This window comes from Dryobates pubescens, chromosome 4 (genome assembly GCF_014839835.1).
Source record: "Dryobates pubescens isolate bDryPub1 chromosome 4, bDryPub1.pri, whole genome shotgun sequence".
Taxonomy (NCBI): Eukaryota; Metazoa; Chordata; class Aves; order Piciformes; family Picidae; genus Dryobates; species Dryobates pubescens.
The window spans coordinates 23,459,932-23,484,036 of NC_071615.1; the positions used below are offsets into that span (position 1 = coordinate 23,459,932).

The window sequence follows — 24,105 nt, forward strand, 5'->3', positions numbered from 1 at the left end:
GCCTCGCCCATTCCCCGGTAGCTCCTCCCGCACTGGAGGGCGGCAATGTCAAACCGCTCGCTTTAGCGGACACGACCCACCACTCTGTACCCGTCTGCCCCTTCCTGCCTGGGACCCTGAGCGCGAGCGGCAGGTTAGTCGCAGCCCCATGGCGACAGCTGCGCGCCTCTGACTCCCTAGCTCTGCTCTCAGCCTGCGCGCGCGCGGCACTCGGCTTCTCGGCTCCACCCCCTTCCATCACTCGCCCCGCCCCGGACTCGTGCCCCGCCCCCTCCGCTCCGCTTCGCATTGGGATGGTGACGGCGGCGGCGGGAGGCTGAGCCCAGCTGAGCGAGGAGGCGGCGGCGGCAGTGGCAGTGGGGAGTCAGCGAGGACCGCTCAGGGAGCGGGCGGGCTCCGCCCCTCCCCTGCCGAGCCTCCCTCCCCCTGCCTTTCCTCCCGCTCCCTCCCCCACCCCTCCTCCGCCTCCTTCCCGCACGCGCCAGGCGGAGAGGCTGTGAGGGAGCCCCGGGTACAACATGGCGGAGCATTCGGCCCCCGACAACAAGCACAAACCCGCCGCCAACTCTGTGGCGCTGCTCAACAGCCGCACCGGGGCAGGTGGCGGTAGCGCGGCGCCGGCGGCTGCTGGCGGCCCCCCGGCGGGCGGAGGCGGCCTGTCGGGGGGCCTGTCGCAGCCAGCGGGCTGGCAGTCGCTGCTCTCCTTCACCATCCTTTTCCTGGCCTGGCTGGCCGGCTTCAGCTCCCGGCTCTTCGCCGTCATCCGCTTCGAAAGCATCATCCATGAGTTCGACCCCTGGTAAGTCCTCGCCGCTGCTGAACGGGACAGAGAGGCGGGAAAGCCGCCCCCTCATGGGATGCGCCTCAAGCGAGCGCCGCGCCGTGAGACCCAGCGGTGGGGGCGGAAGGGGAAAGCGCCCCGCAGGTTTTCCCCGCCGTGGGGACGGCGGAAGGCCCCCGCCGCCAGCTCTCCGCTCCCCCACTTCGCGAACTTGCGTCCTGCTTGTACTCCTGGCCACCGGGCGGAGGGAGCCGAGAGCCGCGAACGCCCTGGAAGAGAGAGGAGGGGGGCGGTGCAGACGGGACACGTTGTGGCAGGTCGGAGGGAGCCCGAGGGGTCGCAGTGCGCGAGGGCGAGCTTGAGGGACCTTCGCGGGGCAGGGCACTAAGGTGTCCCCGCAGAGCGGGAGGAAACATGGTAGTGGAGGCGGTGGCAGAGACCTCGGGAACTGGGAGGCGGCTGTTCTCGCGGAGCCGGCGGAGTCTGCGGGCTGGACGCGGTGGAGTTGCGGCAGGACCTTTCGCCTCGCCGACAAGGGGAAAGTTGTGGTGCTGGCGGGGAAGCAGGGTGCCAGGCAGGACTCGGGAGATTTGGCGAAACAGTTGCCCCAAACGTGACCAGTGTCCTGGTCCTCCTATCTCGGCTTTGGTCTCCAGATGTGCGGTGCGGCTTCTCGGAGTGGACTTTTTTCGAGCCGTGGTCGGTCGAGGAGGGTGAGGAATGCAATGCAGGAAGTAATCTTCATAAAAGTGACTTGAGGGATTACAGTGAAATAAGTGACATTGATTTACTGCCAGGTGTTTCGAAGCACCGTTTCTGAGCCGAAGGACTTGTGCTGTTTGCTACACATTTTGATTTTTCTAAAGATCACTTTTCTTCCTGTGGAAGCTGCCTGTTCTTTTCTCTCTTGGAGGGTACCGAAACCATTTTATGTGTAAGATCAAGGAATGCTGCACGCGTTCCTTGAAGCAAAGCAAAGGGAAAGATGACGGGACTCACAGGGCGGATTTTTAATGCTAAAAACGTGACAGTGAATTTTTATATTAGTGGCCACTTCATCCTGGAAATCTGTGTTTTTAGAACTTTAAGTAGGGTACGCAACAAATTAGTTTAGAATAGTGGATTACCTGATTTTTAATGTAATATTTTATGTCTTGGGTCTTATTGTTAATCGCATGAAGGAAGGAGATGCTTCGTTTTGAAATGCACGGTAGATACTCTTAACCTAAAGTCGTTACTAAAATTGTACTTAGCTGCAGAGCATGCACTCCACTTTGATAGCTGCAAAAGCACAACTTCCTCTTTTCCGGTTGTTTTCCTCTTGTCCCCCTCGTTTGCCCCCTCCTCAGTGTATCCATTCACAAACCACGGCTCAGAATACTGGAGAACAAGGAATTGCTTTGTTTATAAATCCTGTCTGAAGGAATACACACTTTGTGATGTGAAAGCCCAATATCTCAAAATATCAAGTAATTGCCTATTATTTAAGTCGTCTTCTGTAAACACAAATGAATGGACAGAATGCAGACTTTCAATTAATAAAGTTAACAGTGGGGGAGCATAGTTAAACACATTTGCAATGAGACTATGAACCTGGGATTATATCTTATGAAGCAGTTCTCAGGCTCTTGTAATCTAAATTAAAGCAAAAAGACTTTCCATCATGTAAGAAACTGTTTTTAAGCATGCATAATACATTTTTGTACAACTTTATTTGATTTTTATAATCAAGACTTATCTTTATTGCATAAATGGTAATTTTACCGTGTTGCATTGCATAACTTATTATTAAGCTTTGAAGGACATTAAAAAAGGTTGTATGGGAGTTGAGTTCATAATCATGATATGGCAGTAAAGACAAACTTCTGTTTTAAGCAATGTGTGATCCAGAGTCATCTTCCTGAGCATACAAACAGAAGGCATTGCTGTTTATGCTGCTGTGTGTACCTTTGCTAGTTAGAGAACAGAGGAGGTTGACAAAACTCATTGATTTTAATGCAGGTCTGTGAGAAGCAGGTGAAGTGTCAAGAATCATGCCAGTGTCATGTTGCTGCATGCCAGAATGGTAGAGGCAAATGCACTTAGGTTAATTAGTAGAAAAGAGAACCTAAAATGGTATAAACTAAGAAAAACAATGGCCTTTTTCTACTGCAGTGGCAATATTGATGGAAAGAGTAAAAAATTATATGGCTCCTAAACACTTGGAGTATTTAGGAGTAGCTAGGTAGGAATGTTTTTTTCACTATTGTAAGGGTCTTACAAGTCTGAATCTAATGTGAGAAAAGAGCTTATGAAAAGAGATTAGATGCAGTGGGGTTTGGGTTTTGGGGTGGTGGTTTTTTTGGGGGGGGGTGTTGTTTGTCTGTGGGGCTTCTTTAACTACTTCTTTAGCATCTTGGCCAAGTAAACTGGATTTTTTAATTTTTTTTTTTTTTTCAGGACAGTGACCACAGTTTTTGCTGGTGGAACAGGTCCATAGTTTTCTCCATTCCTTTGTCTTTTTTTCTGACAAGCTTGCATAGACTATCTTGCAATGTGTTAAGTCACCTATTCCCTAGTATTTATTTTGTGATCAAGAGAGGATGCTGGTGTATATTTGATTGAATGAGGAACATGATGCAAATCAGTTATTCGTTTTAATGGAAAAATAATGTTGCAAAAGTGCAGAAAGCTTTCTCTTTGGCTTAGGAATACAGTTTTCTGGTATGGATGTAAGAAATACAGGAGATCTGGGGTGGGAGGAAAAGGGGATTTGCTTTGGGTTTTCTAAATACTCATTTAATCAGATACTTTTTGATAACAGCCCTTTCAAGCTGCATTTTTGACAGTAGTTAGGTTTTGATTCAGGATGAAACTTATTCAGGTTGCTTTCTTCAAAAATGACCCAAACATAGTACAATAGGCCAAGGCAGTAGAAAAGAGGAGAGCTTTTGCTTTTGATCTTTGTTGAAATACAATACCTTCATGAGGAAAAGACGAGGTAGTATTTTGAGGTTGTCATACTGTCATGTACAAACTTGTAACCTGTTCATAATTTCTAAGGTTACTGTTGTTTAGTTGTTGGGGTTTTTTTCCTCCATGATGAATACCTGTTTTGTATAGATAACTTGCCATACTTGAGCTGGTCCAGAAACTGGAAAATGTGTGTGCTTTTTGGCAGTTCCTAGATCAGATGAGCTGATACATTAAGTCAGTCAGCATTAATGTGAAGCTGTGCATTTAACTTTAAGATTTCATTATCAGACCAAGAGCTTGAAACGTGGGCAGTGATGGTACATTGAGATGGGTTGGTGTCATGTCTGAAATCTGGTTCATCTCTTGGCTGGTTTGGCAGTTGGGTGGACCAAGAGCATTTGTTTTTTGTGGTATGGACACATAAGTGCATAGTGAAGGCTTTTTCTGAAAGTGCAACAGTGTGTTTAACTCGGTTGTCAAGAGATCTTTCTTTGTCAGATGGTGCCTCACGTTTTAGCATGGCTGCTTCACCAAGACAACCAGAACTGTGGAGTACTTGGACAGGGACTACTTTATATGAACTGGTTTACCTAAAGCACAACTCCAGCACGCCCATAAGCTGTTTCATTTAGCTGCTCATATCGTGTGTGTGTGTATATACATATATATATATGCATAACAATCTATATGTATATGTATGAGGCAGATGCATCTAGGAAGACTGTTGTGTCTTGTTACTGCTACTAACTAAAATGGTAGCAAGTTTTGATACATCAGTAGTTCAGGGAGTGCTATTAAAATAGTACTATTCATTCTGTTTGCACAGTTCTTGCCATTGTCACACATGTGAGAGCTGTATCCAATTCATTAATCATATCTCATGACATTAGATCTAGCTTTTGTCTTTCTCTGAGAATTTTAACAGTTTGTTAAACACCAGATTGATACCAGTTAGAGTGAAAGGAGTAAAAGCTGATTTAAGATGGTATGCAGAAGCTCGTGTGTCTGAGCATTAGACCATCCTGCATGTGCAAATGGGTACAGAGAGGGAGCAGCAGCGGGATCTTTGTTGGTTACATTTGCCAAGAATGTTGTCTCTTACTGTACTGCCAGTTCCTGGTACTGAGCACTGCTACCACAGCCTCCTATACATCTTTGCCTCTTCTAAATTGACATCATTGATTGTTAAAAACCACCTGCTTTTTAAGTGTCATCAGGGTGACCATTGTTCATCATACTTTACTGAAGTAGCATAATTGTGCCAGTGGGAAGTATGGTTTATGTATCTTGATAGCAATCCACTTTCTTCTTACAGATTCTGTCATCTACCATTAATTGACTTTGGTGGATGGGGATGAACTGGTGAAAATATAACAGAAGGTTGGTGGTGGTGCTTGCATTTCATCAGAGGCAGAGAGGTTAAAGGAAGTTAGAGTTTTATCTTGGACACAGCCGAAAAGACACGTTTTCCTTAGGATCAAATGATGTTTGCTAGACGAATTCTTGATCTGTTACAGACCTTTTTTTTTTCATGAATAAAAACATAAATTAGTACCTATAAATATGATATGAAAGCTTCATTAAAATACGAAGTGTGAATGAAGTTAACATTAAAAGTGGTGTATGGAACTGATCGAATATTGGATGTTGTGGAAATCTATTTATTTCATTGATAGAGAATAAGGTTGTGGGTTTGTAGTGTAGTTAGTTGATCCCATGCTTGCCTTTTGGAGTAGGAGTTTTCTGTCACTGACTGTGCAGTCCTGTTTTTTTCCTTTGTGCTTGCTCTAAAGCAGTCACGGTGAACTGATTCAGTGATGTAAACTGTCAAAATACTGTTAACACTTAAGTTCCCTGAGCCAGCCCACTATCCGGTTTTTATACTGCAGTTTAGTTACTTATATTTGAGGAAGAATATAAATGCTGAGAGGGAATGTAACTAGCAGCCAATTTTAGAGGGTGAACTGGGACTGAGTGGTAAGGTGGAGGCAGACATACACATGAACCCAGAGCTTGTTAAGAGATTGTAGCAACAGGAATGACAGAAGAAGGGGTATGTAGCAGTGAATTAGAGTACCTTAAGCTGATATTTATAGGGAGAAAAACTTCATGTAAAGAGGATGACACTGGTAGTGTTAATAATCTCCACTAACAATGCTTGATCTGTAGGCTATGGTCAGATGTGGCCCACCCAGATAATTCATCTGGCCCTTTGCTTACCTACTAGTGCTGGGCAAATGGACTGCAGATTGCATAGTTCTTCCTGAGGAGTGACAGCCACTGTCACTTTCATCTTGTTAAAGGTAAATAGAATAGAATACATAGAATAGAATACATAGAATAAACCAGGTTGGAAGAGACCTTCAAGATCACCGCGTCCAAATACATGAATATGGATCTGTTTATAATCTTTGACAACTTCCAGACCTTGGGAAATTATTTGATCCCATTACAGTTTGAATGTAATCACTCTGGATTCATTTTGAGACACTGCAAATGTCACGGAATTCATATTAAAAACTTCAATGCTATCTTCATTTACAAGCTTTTTGAGTCTATGAAATGAGGAGTACTCTTTTATGAGAATTCATTTTAAAAGATAGTGTACTTACTGTTAATGAGCAGTTAGATTAAGTGTTCTGAAACTTTTTTCTAAATGTAAAATACAGTCATATTACATTTGAATAATGAAAGTTGTTTAGTAATCCTAATACTTTTAGCAGGATTTCAGGTAGCTAGGTGGCTCAAACTCATTTCTGCTCTTTTGTTAGAGCAGGAAAAATATTCCAGCATAGTCTCCTTAGTGGGGCCTGTGTGTTCATGACAGACAAGTTTAAAGATTTTTTTGTTCTTGGCAAATAGCCTGCCATATATCTTCCCCCTTCACCCTTTTCAGATGAGGAAGTCTAGATCAGATACAGTTTTTTTCATCACTTCTATTGTAATATGACAGAAGTTGAGAAACTGTTAACATAGGTCAGTCTCTGGCTTTTAGGGCTTTCTAGATAGTAAGATAGTGAGTCCCATGTGTCCAGACACTTGAACAGCCATTTGCTTTCTGGATACTTGGAGGGCTGTGTTTTGAGGCTAAGCAACCTTTTCCAGAAGGTTGATAGTGTTAGTGGTCAAGAAGATCTGTGGCTAACTTCTGAACTACTGCTTAAGAAATTGCAAAAATAGGCAAATATTAGAAATGTAACACAAGAACAATCTAGGAAAAGAAGATTGGACAGAGTTGAAGGGCATAGCAGAGATGATAGTTTGTGACTAGGGAGACCTCAGACTGGATTTGGTCAGTTAGACTGATGTAGCTGAAAAGCGGTTAACCATGCGGCCTCATAAAATAACCATCTTTATGGCCTCGCTTGCACAACTTCTAATTGGAGGGGAAACCTCATGAGACTTCATATGGGTGCAGTAATGGGGTCATGCATGAGTGGGTAAGAGAGGCAGTGTTTGTAAAACACAAAGTGCAGTTGAGTGCAGAAACTATCCCTACAGTAGTCTTTTAGAAAGTATAGGTGAGACAGAGTGCTTGCAACAGCTTGACCCTCTCATTGATTTGAGGACAGCAGAATGAAACTTGAAAAGGAAAATGTATCGGAGTTTTTAATGTAGTCTGGGTCAAACTGAACCTGCAAGTTTAGCTTTTAGTGCCATGATTGTTAATTATTTTTTTTAACACACTTCAACAAATACTCACAAACACTTCACTAGCTAGAGCAGGTGCTATGATGAAAATCATTGAATGGACTTTTCTTGGCAGATAGCCTGTTATTTGAGCAGCTTAATGGGTTCTGGTTTTTAAACAGAAATTTGATTTGATTACATAGGGTTAAGGTGGCTTATAAAGGTTGCCGTTTGCTTTGTATCATAATTCTCTCTACAATAGTCTCTGGTTTTGGCAGCCTGTAATCCTAACACTAATGTTCTTAAATTTGTCTCAGGCTGAGTTGCTGGGGGAAGGGGAGAAGTGAAATTTTGAGCAGTGAAGTAAAAGAAAATTCAGAGTTCTATAGATACTAATACTAATAGTTTTTAATTGATTTGGAGGTGGGTTAGGGAGGTGTCTTTGCTATTTTGTGAGGATCTCTTCTGATTAAATGAGGTAGTTTCTCATTTAATGTCTGTCTGTGCACATGCTGCAGCATTTCCTCCCTTAATTTTTGAAAATTTCATTCTTACAAGCCCTCTGAGGTACATTTGTACTGACATTCAGGGCTAATCCTAAGGGCTTCTTTTTACTTAGCAGAGCCATTAAAGCTTCTGCTTTTGAAGCATGTGGAGCATGCACCCTGTAGCAGGCCACGTGCAGATGTTTTTTTCATTTTTAACCGTCAGTCTTACCACTTCCTTGGAGAACAAAGTGAACTTGGGACAAGTATTAGGACAAATATTGCTACAGTGGTTTGTGCTCTGTGTATGTGGTAAATTTTGTAGTATGTCCAATGGACAGACTTAATTTCCAGCCCTCTAGCTCTATAGCTGAGCTGTTGCTGGGAATCAGTCTGAGGTATTTTTAAAGTGGGTAGCTGATAGTCTTAGCTTGAGAGGTACCATGAAATTGACCCTAATACCTTACACTACACCTTATGTAAGTTGAAGCAACTGGGGAAATTAATTTAAGGACATAGATGCAAACAAAACAGATCAGCCTCTGTATTTCTCAACTTGCTACTGCTTTCCTAGAGTGAAAGCTCCTTTGGCATACAGAGATCTAAATGCTTCCCATACTTCAGAAGTTCTTGCTATTAAGTGAGGCAATATAATGTCCCTTGTTTTAAATAAGGAATAATTGTATATTTGTACATGAATGCTTCTAAGAGCAGGAAACAGTATTTATATTGTCTCTCTGCTATGGCAGATTCAAGTCCAGTATCATAGGCTACTTTTTAAAGAGCCCATCTAGTACATAAGAATGGGGTATGCAAACTATAATGATAATTACTTCTGGGTGTTGGCAATGCATATCATATAATTTTCTACAGCAGCTGATTTATATGGGTTATGTTACTTTGTTAGCTAAAGTGCACATTGGAATTCTGCTCAGCTGACAATCCAGCATCTTTCCAAAGTTTCCCTCACTAAAATCCATTGGGAAACTACATTGCAACTGAGGATGCGAGTTTGGTCTGATTATTGATTTTTGGTGGTGTTCTTAATGAGAATGCTATTAACTCCTAGACTGTTTTACACATTATTTACATTTCTTTTGAGTGGCTCACTCTATGCATGGGCACCATCCTGTTTGTGAGTATTAGCTGGGTTTTGCAGAATGGAAAAACAGCATTTCATTATCTAATTTTAAAATGCTCTAGCACATGTGGCTGGGCAGCCTACATTTTTGAGTTCTTTGCATTATTTTTTTCAGTCTCTGCATTATTTTTTTGCAACTGCTATGCTACAAATGGTAGCCAGCTTCTTTAAATACAAGGGGTGGAATTTTATTTATTTTTATTACAATCTTCCCAATAGATGAATAATTATAAGGAAATACAAGTATAGAAAGTACCTGTTTGGGGGTGTAGGAAGACCTCATATTGAACAGAATAATTGGGCCAGAGGATTTAAAAATACAGCAATGCATGTTCCTAATGCAGAAGCAAAATATTAAAAAATCAAGCCTAATTGTCCTGAATTTTTTGTTTTCATTTATCCAGCACTTTTTTTCCCCTTTTCATTTTTTTTATCCCTCTATAGTTTATTGCATACGTTGTATGTGCATCCTTCCTGTTCTAAATGGGTCCTTAGCAGCATTTGGAAGTTCAGTCAAATAACTCAGAATTTCATAACTATTGCTTGGAGTGTGGATCTTGAAAAAGGCTTTAATTCTTTCTCTGGCAATAGATAAAATGCCTTGAAGGTGCAATTCTTCTAATTTAGGAAGCCAGCAAAACAAAATTGGAGCTTTGGCATTGCTATAATTAATGTTAACAACAGAAGTAAACAGGTGTCTCTGGCTTAGTTTACTGTAGAACAAGTCATGAAAGCTAATGCAGTGTTTGAGTTTTCCAAGAATGTCATTGTGTAATGCCTGTTTTGACTGTTTTATGCAGGTGACTAGAATGATTTATTTAATGTCAAATGTCTGAAGTAATATTTGAAAAACTGTGCATGTGTCTCACAATTCATTTTACTCTGTTACAGTTCTAGTCTTTCATTTGCCAAATAGAAAATGGATTTTGACACTGGAGAGACTTACCTTAAACATTTGCAACAGTATCTTAATTTGTGATGTCTCAGGTCAGCTGTGATGACAAATGTAATTTTTCTCCCAGAGCTAAGCTTGTTCAGGAAGCAAGGAATTTTTAGTACTTTAATTTTGTAATCCACCACTACTTTACCAACGCTTGCCCCACCCTGTCACAATAAAGCTTTTGCTTGGGAGAAGACTGGATTGTATGCTTTGTGTCAAATCTGTCATACTTGTAATTCTTTCATCATTGAGTTTTATTTTCTAGTGTTTTCTTTAGTAAGTCAGCTTCAGGGTCCTTTATTCTTTCATCATACTCTAGCTTCACCACAACATTCTTGCTTTTGCTTCAGGAAGAAAAGGCCACAGAACGGCTTTAAATGTTAGTTTGTTAACTGAATGTTACTTTTACCTTGAAAGTTAAACAGTGTTGTCTTCTATCTCAGTATCTAATATGCTGTGGCTGCAGTACCCATGGATATCATTTGTATGTTGGAAAACACATGGAAGATGATTGCAAAGGTTCCTTCAGGAAAAGTCTAGGAAGCTTCTGTTACTGATAAGATGGCAGTTCAGTGTTTTAAGTAATCCTGACTGAATATAAACAAGACAAGTTGCTGCTAAGGCTGTCTTCATCAGTATAAAGTTTACCTGATTTGCATCTAATGAAGTAGATTGGTTCTTCCCCTGAATTTCCTGTCATCTGTTGGACATTTCCTGGGATAGTTTTCTGCTGTGTTGACAAGTTAAGGCAGTTCACTGAACTCTGATAAGCACAGGTGTCAGGATCTGGAGCTTGATTCAAGGAAAGGGAAAATCCCCTTTTCTGGTGGCACTGTTACTGTCTTGTAGCCTGATCCAATCACAAGTATACTCAAGTTCTATGACCCACAGGTATTTGTGGGTATATCATCAAAGAAAACTATTATCAGTAGTTTCTGCTGGGGTCTTCTACTGCATTGTGACTTTAAAAGTCTGCCAGAAATAAGATTGCCATTGCTTAAATGGCTATGGAATGTTGGGAATCTAGAGCTTAATTGCTTTTGTTAAATCAGCAAGGCTAACTCTAGTTTTCTAATTTAAATTCACATTTTGTGGGAGAGAGAGTTGAGGGGGCATACAGTCTGGTGAGGATTGAAGCATGAAAGGTCCTGGAACAGGCCAATTTAGTTTGTCTAGAAAGCAAGGAGAGCTATTTTGGATTATGTGACCTAAGGACTATCCCTTGAGAACTTCTGCTAGGTCCTTCCCAACAGCTCTCCATCAGCCCCACCTGAACTACAACTAACCCTCTTGGTTTAGTATCCTCCTTTCTACATTCCTTTTTGTGGACAATCAGATGTTCATTTTACCCTGTTTCATGTGACAATGAGGGAGAAGGGGAAAGCACAGTACCTTAAGTCAGTACTTGTAACTTAATAAAATGGCATTAAAAATTAAACTGATTTTATTTTTGCTGATCATTAATATAGAATAGGATGGCTATAGCTACCAAACTATACTAATGTAGCCAGCTGGTCAGGGAGGTGATGCCTTTTGGAAAGGACCTGCTCCTGAGCATATGATAAACAAAGCAAGGGTAGGTAGTCTATGAATACTTCCATTTGTGGCAGAAAGACATCACAGGTCGAAAGCTCATCTTAACAGTGTTCCACCTCTGCTTTTTGTAGTATTTTTGTTGATTTTTTTTTTAACCCACTTTAAGGTTACTTCTAAACATGAATTGGATTTTATTAAAGTGTCAGAGAAGTACAGTGAAATAGTTTGATAACTATGATATAGTAAGATTAAGTAATACTAGAAATTTCATTAAACATGTAACTTTAATTTCATGTTGTACATGCCAGGGATTAATTATAACTATTGCCTTAAATGCTAAGCACTTAATCTGTAGTGTTTCTATGAGGATACCTAATAAAAAGCAAATATGTTTTGTTATTTCAATTTTGTGTTTCTTGTGCATAGTCTTTAAAAAAACACTGGTAACCGTTAACTACAATAAGCAGGTTCAATGAAAATCAGTGAAAACTTGCCTTTTATTCTTTTCATACTGCTTCAAATAAGACTAAATTTTAAAAGGTATACAATTAATGGAGTGGATAACTGATTTTTCAATTCTACTTGCCATAGTTATTTCAGAATAAATGAGACATTGAAAGCAGATCAGGAATGCAAATACACATAGAAAGCTGGACTTCCAGTCTGTGTGTTTTAGGGGAGGACAAAGACCACTTTCTCTTGTCATTTAAATTCCAGGTCTTTATTTTATTGATGACATTCTATTGCCACATCAACTTCCTCCAGTGTGAGAATATGCAGTTTCTGTGCTAACAGCTGGAAGCCACCATCCCTTCTGTTGGACTGTATTAATAGGTCATGTGAGTACTCCAAATCAGCTTGAGAGAAAAATCAGGTGAAATACTTCAGATCATCTTTAAAAGGGCTTGCTTTTTCACTGTGATTCAAGCTAATTTGTCTAATTTGGGCAGAAAAGTAGATTAGGAGTGCTTCCACGCTTCAAAGGTCAGTTGAAGGACGACTGCCACAGTTAAATTTGTGTAATTTTTTTTTTTCCTCCTTTTGCCCTTTGGGCTATATTCATACTGGTTTTTTTCTTTTAAGCTTTTTTGGATTAGAGCATAATTACATCTATCTCCAGGTTTCTGCGAACCATAGGTGAATTGTTAGTTTGTTCTGCAGAGAGCTGTATAGATATATGTACATATCCACAGCAGAAGATTTCCTAATCCATTCTAAATGGCTGATGAATACAATATTTATGCCAGGTTACTGAATGGTTAAGCAGAACTTGAGCAGACAATAAGTTAGATAAAATTAGATCTTTAAGCTGGCCTCCATCACTGGACAGAAATTGTTCAAGTTAGATGGACTGATTCTGTTCTGATGATGCTTTGTGTTATCCACTCAAATTTTTTTTTTCAATAGTCATAGTAAAAAGTCAAGTCAATATTGCAATAGATGGAACTGAACAGGTACACTATGAGAGGTCTGGCTTCTTAAATGAAATAAACATACAGAAAGGACAGTTGAAGGAAAGCATAGTCAGGTAACTGACAGCTGGTTTTAGTAAGAAGAATGGCAAGTGTATTAAGACGTACTAAAGAGCAAATGTTTAAGGAATATTGGATAAAACCCTATTTTAACTTGCTAAACTGACTTAAACTGCTGACGTTCAACCACCACAATACATTGTTTTAATTTCTGTGAACTAACAAGAAAGATGTTGACATAATCTATTCAGAGTAGTTTCATATCCAATTCTGTCTAGTTCTACTCTTTCTCACATATGCAGAAGTTCAAGCAGCAGGCTAGGCTGTTGTTTATTGCAGGATGAACACAGTAGTTACTGTTAAAGCTCTTCTGTGGTGCTGTTTTAACTGTTCTGCCAGAAGTAAGATTGTCATTGCTTAAATACTACATGGGATGTCTAGGATCTAGCGTCATTCTAAGGGTCCTGTGTACTTTTTACAGTTTTACAGGGTAGAAATGGTCTCTCAGGCCACATTGTGTCCAGAGAGATTCCTTAAATTTCACATGATGTGAAGTGATTGTGAAGTTGGGTTTACTCTTTTGGTGTAGTTGGTACTTCCATAGTTGCCATTGCATTTTAATATGTAAGTGATTTTATGGGGTAGCAGAGATGATGACTGTGCTACACACTCTCAAAGAGTTAAAATATAATTAAAAGTACTCTTTTCTAGGTACAGATAATATGTTTGAAATCAGTTTACTAAGTGTCCACTCTTAGGTTGTTTGTGTTACAGATTGCTTTGTTCTATAGCAGAAGACTATGAAGAAAGTTGTCTGTGAGCTAGCTAGCCATCCTTTATTCCCAGTCACTTCTTGTGAAGCAACTGTATTCAGCCTTCTGATTTCTAGTATCACATTTCTCACAGTGCTTTTCTTCTTAAAATAAACTATTCAACTAATTGCCTTTTGAATTTCTGCCAAGTGAATCCTCATGTACCTGCCTTTGACTTAAAAGGTTCTGAAGTTAAGCTGCCTCCATCATATTAAGAAAAAAAACAAGTACAGCATGAATCTGTTTCATCTGGAAGAAACAGAGCTAGAATGCATCACAAAGTAGCCCACTAGCACTCAAAAAGATGCAGGCATAACCCTCTGGGGCCTCTTGAGATTCTTGTAGTTAGTGTTGTGTTGAGCAGGGAAGTGATGCCTCTAAAGAAGCTGATCCTGTTGAAAGATACAGAACCAATATTGCCATCAGTATTGATGTCAGTCATAGTGTAGTATCTGTAGTGAAGTTTATGTCCAGTAGAGAAGATAACAAACGTTCTGTTTTCCCATGTAGAAATTTCAAATGCTTTTGTTGGTATCTTGTTATTGACCCTCTTTGGAATTTTGACTATTTCAAGAAAACTTGTCAGCATCACTTTTTCTTCTTGGGTCTAAAATGGTGTTAAATGTTACGAATGGCAGAGTGTACTGACAAAGTATGTCTTTTAACTTTGATTAAGCTAGCACTTTCCTTAATAATTTGCCTTGATACAAATTGCTCAAAAGCAAGACAGAAAAAAGGTCATCAAAAAACCTAATAAGCATTAGAGGAAGCGTCTGAAACTGTAGGCAGATATACACCCACTACAATGATGATGGGAAGGCTATTGTGGCTTCAGATGTGGTATATTTTGTGGAAAGTATAAACTGTGGTCATGGAGTGATTTAAAAAGCTTGCAGCTCTTCAGCAAAAAATCTTTAAGATGCCCTGGGATCTCTAAAAAAGTTGGAGTGACTGTACTTTCCCTGTAGAATTTCATATCATTAAGCTACTGGCAGCATGCAGTTTGTGATTTTAGCATTTGCTAAGCGTGACATCTTATTGCAGGCAGTGAAAATACCATGCCAAGCAGCGGCAGTAGGAATGCTGTAATCTTTCTTAAATACATTGTGGACATCCTGATATTCTTGATGGTTATGCTTAATGGTTATTCCATAACAATTCTGGTATCCTTCAGGATTTTCATTGAGCATAACTGAATGTTGAACCTGAAAAATAGGTTCTGATTGTGCCATCCATCTCCTTTTTCAGCCTAGGATTTCCACTATTCTTCCCCATCAGGGATTATTCTAAAGGCATTATGAACAGAGTGAGTTTTATTGCCCAGCTGGGTTCCAGGAACAGAAACATCCTCCTCCTTTGAGTTGGAATTTCCATCTTTTTTTTTAAAGTTGGGTGGGCACCTCACTACAGAACATCTCTCCAATTTATTACTTCAACATACTAATTATCCTTTATATAACATTTTTCTGAGTGAGTATGTTTGTTCATAATTATGAAAACTGAAATCAGAAGCAGGAATCATGACCAATTTTTGAACCTGAAGAAACTCAGAATGATGCTTTTCAGACATTAAACTTTTTGGATGGATCCTACTTGAAACAAAACCTCTAAAGATCAGTTGGGCATTTCTAAATGTAGAGCACTCTTGGAAGCTTTCACCAAGTACTTGATGTTAGTTGAGGCTTATCTCTGCATACAAAGAGCAATTACATATGCATATATTTTGAGATAAAATGATAAAGACTAAACCATCACAAGTGTCATAATTAGGATAATATTAAAGTCTACCAAAAGCCAAAGCTTTTATTTTTTCTTTCTGGTGGACATGACCTAGTAATTGTCTTTCAGTCAACTTGGATTGTGCAAACATGTATTGTGCCCCTTGTGAAAGACTTTGTAGAGTTAGTGTGTTCATTACTCCTGGGTGTTTGTTGCCCAGTGAGGTGCATAAACTCCAGTTTCGTGTGTGAAGTTGGTAACTTCTTTCACATAGAACTATGATAGGGGTGCATCTAGAGAAATTGCAGGGAAAACAAAACACCAAAAAAACCAGTTGTGGATGCCTTACGTACTTGATTATATATAAAGGTTCTGACTGGGGACAATACATGCAGTGTATCTTTATGTTTTTATTAGATTTAAAACATAGTTAAGCCATTCTGCTGGTATCAGCTGAAGTTAAAAAGAAAGGAACATGAGATTTTTCCAAAACAAAATTGCCTTGCTGCTCCTCAGTTTTGTGGAGTTAGCCCATTTTGTCTCAGCATCACCCTCCATCTTTCTGGTTCTTCAGTGTGTAGAGCTCAGCGTCTGTTTGCTCCATTCTTATTGTGAGGTCTGTAACAACTTGATTTTGGGTTGTGAGGAGTAGGAAGGGTTCTTTGCCTGGCGTAAGTACTTTTGCACTGTGATTCCTGTAGGTAACATTCTGATCTTGATTAATTGAAACTGGCTTAAGTCTCCATGCACACTTTCCAAGGTTTTAAACCCAATACAAGTGAGCGTTTTCAGGATGAGAAATACTGCCATAGTGCATTCAATTAACTATGTGATTGATTAGGGTTATTGTACTTCCATTTTAAAAGCTATATGAAAAACACATTGTGGTAATTGCTTGTTTATGGAAAGGGAATTCAGATTAAGATTTTCAGGATGTTGTGCTTGTAGTATAATATGCAGGCAAGCAGGTGTTTTAAAATTTAATACAGAACACTCTGTGTAGATTTCTTCATTTAGTGGATGTTACTGAACTTTCTCATTAGATTTTGCACTGAATAAACTTTTCCTTTGGATGCAAAGAATATGTCGGATATGGAGTAAATCTGCAACTATCCTTTCAAACAATCTAGACTTGTCATCTCTAATAAGATGCTGTATGGCAGAATTGATTCTGTAATCTACATTTGCATTAGAAACTAACTCCTGGAATTGCACAGATAGCTTGTAATGTTCATAGTTTGTATCATGCCATTTTTCTGAGCTTGCAGATGTGAAAATTTTTGTGCATCTGCAGCTGAAGAGTTTTAGAGCACAGAAGACTTTATAATTGCAGGCCTAGAAAATTGTCAACAGATTCTGCTAGTAAGGAGATTACATATTGTCAGATGACTATAAAATGCCAAATAAAAACCCCTGAGTGATGGGGCAATAGGAGTATGACATCTGATAGGGTTTTAGATAGTCAACATTCTCACAGGAAGCAACACCCTGATCTTGCACTCTCTTGTAATGGGAGGATCAAATGAATTCCATCACTGTCAGTATGCTTTGCCTCAAACAATGTTAAGGTTTGGATGAAGTAACTGCATTGCTGTACATGTGCTCTTTTCCTTTATGTTCCTACTTTTTCAGTAGGCTGAATTGTATTCAAATGTTCATTTTAAATAGTACTTTTGTCAAGGAAATACTAAACTTAGGAATGTCAAAGCCAAAGATGTCTCCTTATAAATATAGCATTAATTGTTGCTATGAAGTGCTAGAGAATTCTGTAGCTCCTGGACAGAGTGATTGCTGTGACTAGCATTAACTAATCATCTTGCAGCATTACCTTGTGGCATCAAAAAAGCAATTCATAGAGTGCAATAAAAATCAAACCTAAGTATGAACATATAGTTAAGATTATTTATTAACAGTATATAACAGACTATTTTGCAAGTTGCCTAGTTAAGCTTTCCAAATTAATGTTTCTACTAAAAAAGAGTTACACCTCTGCTCAGTTGTTTTGCTGTTGCTGCTTGTGTTCTGTTCTATACTGAAATGGCAATATACTTTGAAAATGAGAATCGTGTCTTTATTAACTCATCTTCAGTTATCTACTGAATCAGCTGTAATATAGGTATCTTAAATAGCGTCACAAAATTAATGGTATCTCTTGTAGAGCACTTTTGTGATCATTAAAGCATTACCCTAAAAGTTTAAACAAGAATACCAGCCTAATTTGGTGGTTGGGACTTCACATTCTGAAGTATACAAAAACTTGTGACTATTTGATTGTTTCTTTAAAGCTAGCTTGGAGGAGGAGACAGTTCAACTACAGATCTGACAGAGAAAGGAAAGTAGAACAGCAGAGCATCACAATTCCTCCTAAAATGTCAGCTAAAATAAGAAAAGTCAGCACTTTCTGGTGTTAGTCAGTCAGGTCCTCAACATCATTGCTGAATGTTAGTAAAAGTGGCTGAGAACTTGAGTATTCATCTCAGTCTTTCAAGCTAAGTTTTTAGTTAGGCATGTGCTTCACCTAATTTTATTTTTTATTATTCTCAGATCTATCTTGACATGCCTCACAGGGTTGAGGGAAGATGACAGGGAATCTTGAGAGATGGGTGAACAGGCCCCATACATCAAGATCAGATGGGTGTGAGGGTTAAGGGTGGGAGAAAAGGGATCCTTTCCTTCAGTCTGGTCCTGTGACATAATACTGCATCCTATTTAGTCACTGTAACCAGCAGCATACTCCAGTTTCTGTGTCTCCTTGGCTAATGTCTAGTCAATCAGAATGAGGGTTTGGATTAACCCCCTAAATTTCGCCTACTGCTGCTGGAGATGGAGGAACTGGGGAAGGTGGTGACCCTGAAGCCTGAAATGTGACCCTTTCTCAGCACTGATTGTTCTTGCCTCCATTCTGATTCATCCCTTCTCTGCAGCACATCTTTCTCCAGGATGTAGGCACATGCAAACTTGGCACATTTTCTGATATTTCCCAGGGCTCTTTTACACCCCTATGAAACCTATAGATATTTGTAGATACATAGAATAGAATACATAGAATAAACCAGGTTGGAAGAGACCTTCAAGATCATCGCGTCCAACCCATCAACCAATCCAACACCGCCCAAGCAACTAACCCACAGCACCAAGTACCCCGTCAAGTCTTCTCCTAAAAACCTCCAGTGATGGCGACTCCACCACCTCCCCAGGCAGCCCATTCCAATGGGCAATCACTCTTTCTGTATAGAACTTTTTTCTAACATCCAGCCTGAATCTCCCCTGGCGCAGCCTGAGACTGTGTCCTCTTGTTCTGGTACTGCTTGCCTGGGAGAAGAGACCAACATCCATCTGTCTACAACCTCCCTTCAGGTAGTTGTAGAGAGTAATAAGGTCACCCCTGAGTCTCCTCTTCTCCAGGCTAAGCAACCCCAGCTCCCTCAGCCTCTCCTCGTAGGGCTTATGTTCCAAACCCCTCACCAACTTTGTTGCTCTTCTCTGGACTCGTTCCAGCAAGTCAACCTCCTTCCTAAACTGAGGGGCCCAGAACTGGACACAGTACTCGAGGTGCGGCCTAACCAGTGCAGAGTACAGGGGCAGAATGACCTCCCTGCTCCTGCTGGCCACACTGTTCCTGATGCAGGCCAGGATGACAGTACTGGTATAGAAATGCAGTAACGTGGTGCTGTGTTTGAAATACAGTTTGAAAAGTACCATGATAGTAAGAAGGTTGTGTTTCTATGGTTTGTGATGTTCACTGTTTCTTAGCAGTTTCTCCATTACAGCTGTGCTGGGTTTGTCTGGGATAGAGTTATTTTCCTCACAGTAGCTGCTATGGGGCTGTGTTTTTGATTTGTGCTGAAAAAAGCATTGATGATACAGGGATTTTTTTAGTTATTGCTGAGCAGTGCTTAGACAGAGTCAAGGCCTTTTCTGTTTTGTACACTACCTCACCAATGAGTAGGCTGAGGGTGCAGAAGAAGTTGGGAGGGAACACAGCAGGGACAGCTAGCCCCAGCTGACCAAAGGGATGTTCCATACCATATGACATCATCCTCAGCATATGAAGCTTAGAGAAGGACAAGGAGGGCAGGCATTTGGATTTATGGTGTTTGTCTTCCCAAGTAGCCATTGTGTTGTTTGGAGCCCTGCTGTACTGGAGGTGGCTGAACACCTGCCTGCCAATAGGAAGTAGGGAATTAATTCCTTGGGTTTCTTTGCTTTATACACGCAGCTTTTGCTTTATCTATTCAACTGTCTTTGTCTCAACCCCCAAGTTTCCTTGTTTTTACCCTTCTGATTCTCTCCCCCATCCCACTGAGGAGGGGAGTGAGCAAGCAGCTGTGTGGTGCTTGGTTGACAGCTGGGGTTAAACCACAACAATCCTTTGGGTGCCCAGTGCAGGGCTTGAGGGGTTTGAGATAATGACAGATTTGATTGTAAAGCACTAGATCAAATGTCTAGCTGTTACTGCTGTTTAGCTGTTAATGGGCAGACTTCTGTGCTTGCCATGGGGCTTGCTTGCCTTACTGTGTATTAGAGTTTAGAGCTCATTAGGGGCTGCTTTTTGCTTTCACTGCTTGCTGTGCTGTTGCACCGCTTACCAGCTTACTCTACCGTGCCTGGGAAGATTTTGATAACTGCAATGGCGATGTGCCTGGGCTGGCAGATGGCTGTTTCTGTGCTGCTGTACCAGGCAGGCTGGATCTTCAGTGTGAACTCCATTTGAAGGGACTGTGACACTCTCTGTTCTGACCAAAGGGAAACAGTTTTACAAGATTCAGCTTTGTCCCTGAAGGCGTACCATGCTACAGGGTGAGCAGGCAGTATCAGATCATAATACTGGTATGTGCTAGACCATACTGTTGTCTGGCACACTGCCCATTGCTGCCACTTTGTCAGTGCCTGAAGTTGCCTTTTGTATGCAGCATAACTCATCAAGCTTCTGCTTATGGACACATATGATGAGGTGGTGGAGCACTGCAACAGGTTGCTCAGGGAGATGGTAGAAGCCCCATCCTTGGAGACATTCAAGGTTGATGGAGCTCTGAGCAACCCGATCTAGTTGGGGATGTCCTTGCTTAATGCTGGGGAGTTAGACTGGATAACCTTTTAAAGTCTCTTCCAACCCAGTACCATTCTATGAGTCTATGTTTATATTGACATTTTAACTTATTTCTGTTTGCAGATGATCTAGTGGAGCTGAAGTGAGCACTTCTTTTGAAAGTCGAAGTGCTGTAGTTAAGCTTCTAAATACCTTTTTAGGTTTCTGTGGTCAGATTATTTTTTGTTCTCATGTATATGTCTACTCAGAGTAGAAAAAATAATGTACCTGTAATGTAATATTGCTCATAATGTCTTCTGTAAAGACATGCTCAGCTGTTCCTGCATGCTCTCATTTTTGGCAAAAGAATCAAATGTTTTTGAAAGAAGGGATAGGTGTATCTGAATCTATCCAAAAGTATATTAGGAGGGAAGATGAAATTCTTACCTCTTAAGTAGTAGAAGTAGAATGCTGTTAATGTTGCATTTCAAGTCTGGGTGGCAATTCACTCTTCTTGAAGATTTATTGGCATGCTGCCAAAGCACAAGACAATTGTTCACATCCTTCTGAAGTCAATTACAAAGCTTTGCTAGTTCAAAACATGGGGAGAATGTCAATATGTCGTCTTCTTACCTATTTCATTTGTTTAACTAATCTTTTAATGCTCTTAAGTAAACGTTAGTCATACTTTTGTGGCCTCAGTGAGTTTGAGGCATGATTTAAAAATCTGAAAGTAATACATGTGAGTAAATATCTTTTTTGTTTCCTTTTTAAAGTTCTAGGATAACCCCATTGGCTGGGGTTTTAGTGCATTTTAAGTCCAGTCCATAGCTGGCTGGATAGTATGTGTCCTGTGCAACAGAGAGCTCCTTCTTTGTCTCCTACCATACTGCAGGCACTTTGCACTAAACAAACTAGCAATAGACCTCGCTGTGCTAAGATAAGAAGCTAATTTTACAGGTACAGTGTTTCATAAATCACATTACAGTTGACAGTTCAGACCTGGAGAATTAATTAGTATTGAGAAATCTAGTCAAACGGGAATAGTTGCAGGCTTGTTAGAAACAAATGTCACATTGCTGTTTGATGCAAAGATTTCTAGGTCAGAATGACTGATGTTTGTGTGAATCTTCATATATAAACATGACTGACTACTTCTGAAAGCCACAGTTTTATCAGTTACTGTATCCTATGTAACTGCTACATGTAAGAGTGTGTTCCTGAAAGTACTGCACTTTACACTTTTATTCATGTAGTATTTAAGGTCATTTGACTGATTCTGTGGTAGTTCAGTCAGAGGAAACATGCAAGTTTGCTGACATCCAGACTTGAATTTCAATTCATTATGTTCTTTCATGGTGTAGATGAAATCTGCTTGTGACCCCTATGCGGTTGTACTTGGTATTAGACTTGTACTGGTTAAACAAATGGGAACTTTACGGGTCTTACAGTCCTGAATGACATTAACTTTGTTCCGTTGAAATGAATTTGTTCAAAATAAAGCATGCTGTGGTATTCTGGGAATCCTAGATGTCTGATAGAATTTGACACAGATTTAAAATTTGTGTTGGAAATGTTGCATCTTACCAATGTAAATAGACCAAAAAAAAAAAAACCCAAACCAACAACAATAAAACAAAAACACAAGCACAAACAAACAAAAAACCCCCACCACACAAACCAAACCAAACAAACATAACCTTTCCCAGTCCTGAATAATGTTTTTGGAAGTATTCCATAGTGGTTTGCTCATCTAACTTGTCTGTTACAGTGTTCCTTTTAGTCATCTGAACTTCTACTTAATTAACAAATATAATCTTTAATACTTCTTGGACTAATGAATTTCACATTGTTATCTGGATTCCAGTTGAAATATCTATTAGGAAGGTTGAGTTTGTGGTTGTTGCATGTTTCAGAGTGGTGTTCACTCAGCCCTTTCTGAGCCTAAACTTTCTTTACAAAACCTTACATCATCAATGCCTGTAGCCTTGTTCATTTGGCTATTGAATGATTGTGAAAGAGGCGCAGCTTGGGGTAACGTGCACTGCAGGTCTTCTCACAGCAGTCTGGTACATAATTTGAGAATTAATGGACTTTGTAACAGTTGAAAAATTTTGCTATCTGAAGTCGGAGAAGTTAGGAAAATTATGTTCCAGAAAAGTAGAAGATTCATACCTTGATGGCAATCTGTCCATGGTTTTTAAGTGGCATATGGGCAACGTGGTAGACCACGATGAAGGTATGCATAGGAGGGCTTGTGCTCAATAGGGAACTTTCTGCAGCAGAGAATGTATAAACTTGGAAGATGAAACTTTAGATTTTACATTGGGTAGACTCTTACCAGTTGAATGAAGGGAATGTTTTGAAATAGACTGATTCTCTTGTTGATTAGCATTTCATTACTTCACCTCTCAATGTTACATGAAATAGAGCAGTAGCAGATGTACTGGGTAGCAGTCCTGCCTCAGAGTGGGAGTCTTGGATCAATTCTTTCATAATCTTAATTCTTCTTAAGTGGTATTTTGGATGTGGTAAATAATTGGTTCATGGATTATATTTGAAAACCAGGTTTAAAAAGGAATGCAGGGAACTACAGGATTGTTTGTCAGAATGACTTTATGTTTACCAAAGATCCCCCAAAACTGTAACAATTCATCTGTGTTTATGCACTGGCTATAGAAGTGAGGAAAATACAGTGGTTAGTACCTGAGGGCTTAGTAATTTGCTTTAAAATTCTTCTAAATGAGAAGCAAAAGTTTAGTTACTTTCTGGGTCTTAGAAAACATATGACTTAAGTATGCCTAAAACTTAGGTTCTTGACTTTTATTTTTGCCCTCTCCCCTTTTCCTCTGTTTCTTTCTAGGTTTAACTATAGATCAACACACCATCTTGCATCACATGGGTTTTATGAATTTTTAAATTGGTTTGATGAAAGAGCATGGTATCCATTGGGAAGAATAGTAGGTGGAACAGTAAGTATTGTCCTAACAATTTAAAGATGACTTTGTAGTAAGTTTTGTTGAACTTTCAATACAAATTTGACATTGATAAAAGGAGACTCTTAATAAAGTATGCTTTTAATTGTCAAATTACTACAGAGGGAAGAGCAAGACGGTTTTAATTTTTAGTTGCAGGAGCTAAGACAGTAAGTCAACATGCTTTAGTCTTTATCCAACAGCACATTGTAAACAAGAAATACAAAATTCAGTTTTATTTCTTTACATATGAACTTCCAATAGCAATAAGTAATAGAAATAAGTAAGGGTGTTATTACTCCCGTAATGGTGGTACATAAGATGAAAAAAACAAAGGATGTGTTTGGTTGTGGTTTATTTTAAAAAAACTAAACCACAGTTATCTAAATCTCTTAGGGCACAAGTTTTAATACAATGGTGTATATTGAGTGGACTTCATGTATGTATGGAAAATACTAGGATTTCACTCAAAAAAGACCTTTAGAAATTAAATCAGAGGGGCACCTGTACAAAGCATTAAGAATAGGTGAAACTGGTATCAATGCAAGATACCAGACAGGAAAGGTGTGCCAAACAATAGTATCAAATTAGGATATAAATGTTGTTCATTGGTAGAATAGCTTTAGGAAC

The 24,105-nt window shown here is 39.8% G+C and overlaps 1 protein-coding gene across 1 annotated transcript in view; it reads left to right on the top strand.

Annotated features, from left to right (window-relative positions):
- Nucleotides 1–288: 288 nt before the first annotated feature.
- The window catches only part of STT3B (STT3 oligosaccharyltransferase complex catalytic subunit B), a 48,691-nt gene continuing 24,874 nt past the window's right edge, over nucleotides 289–24,105 (top strand). The window contains exons 1-2 of the mRNA XM_054160937.1: nucleotides 289–799; nucleotides 23,364–23,472. Coding sequence (XP_054016912.1) covers nucleotides 519–799; nucleotides 23,364–23,472 — 390 coding nt within the window. The 5' untranslated portion in view covers nucleotides 289–518. The remainder of the gene's footprint in view (nucleotides 800–23,363; nucleotides 23,473–24,105) is intronic.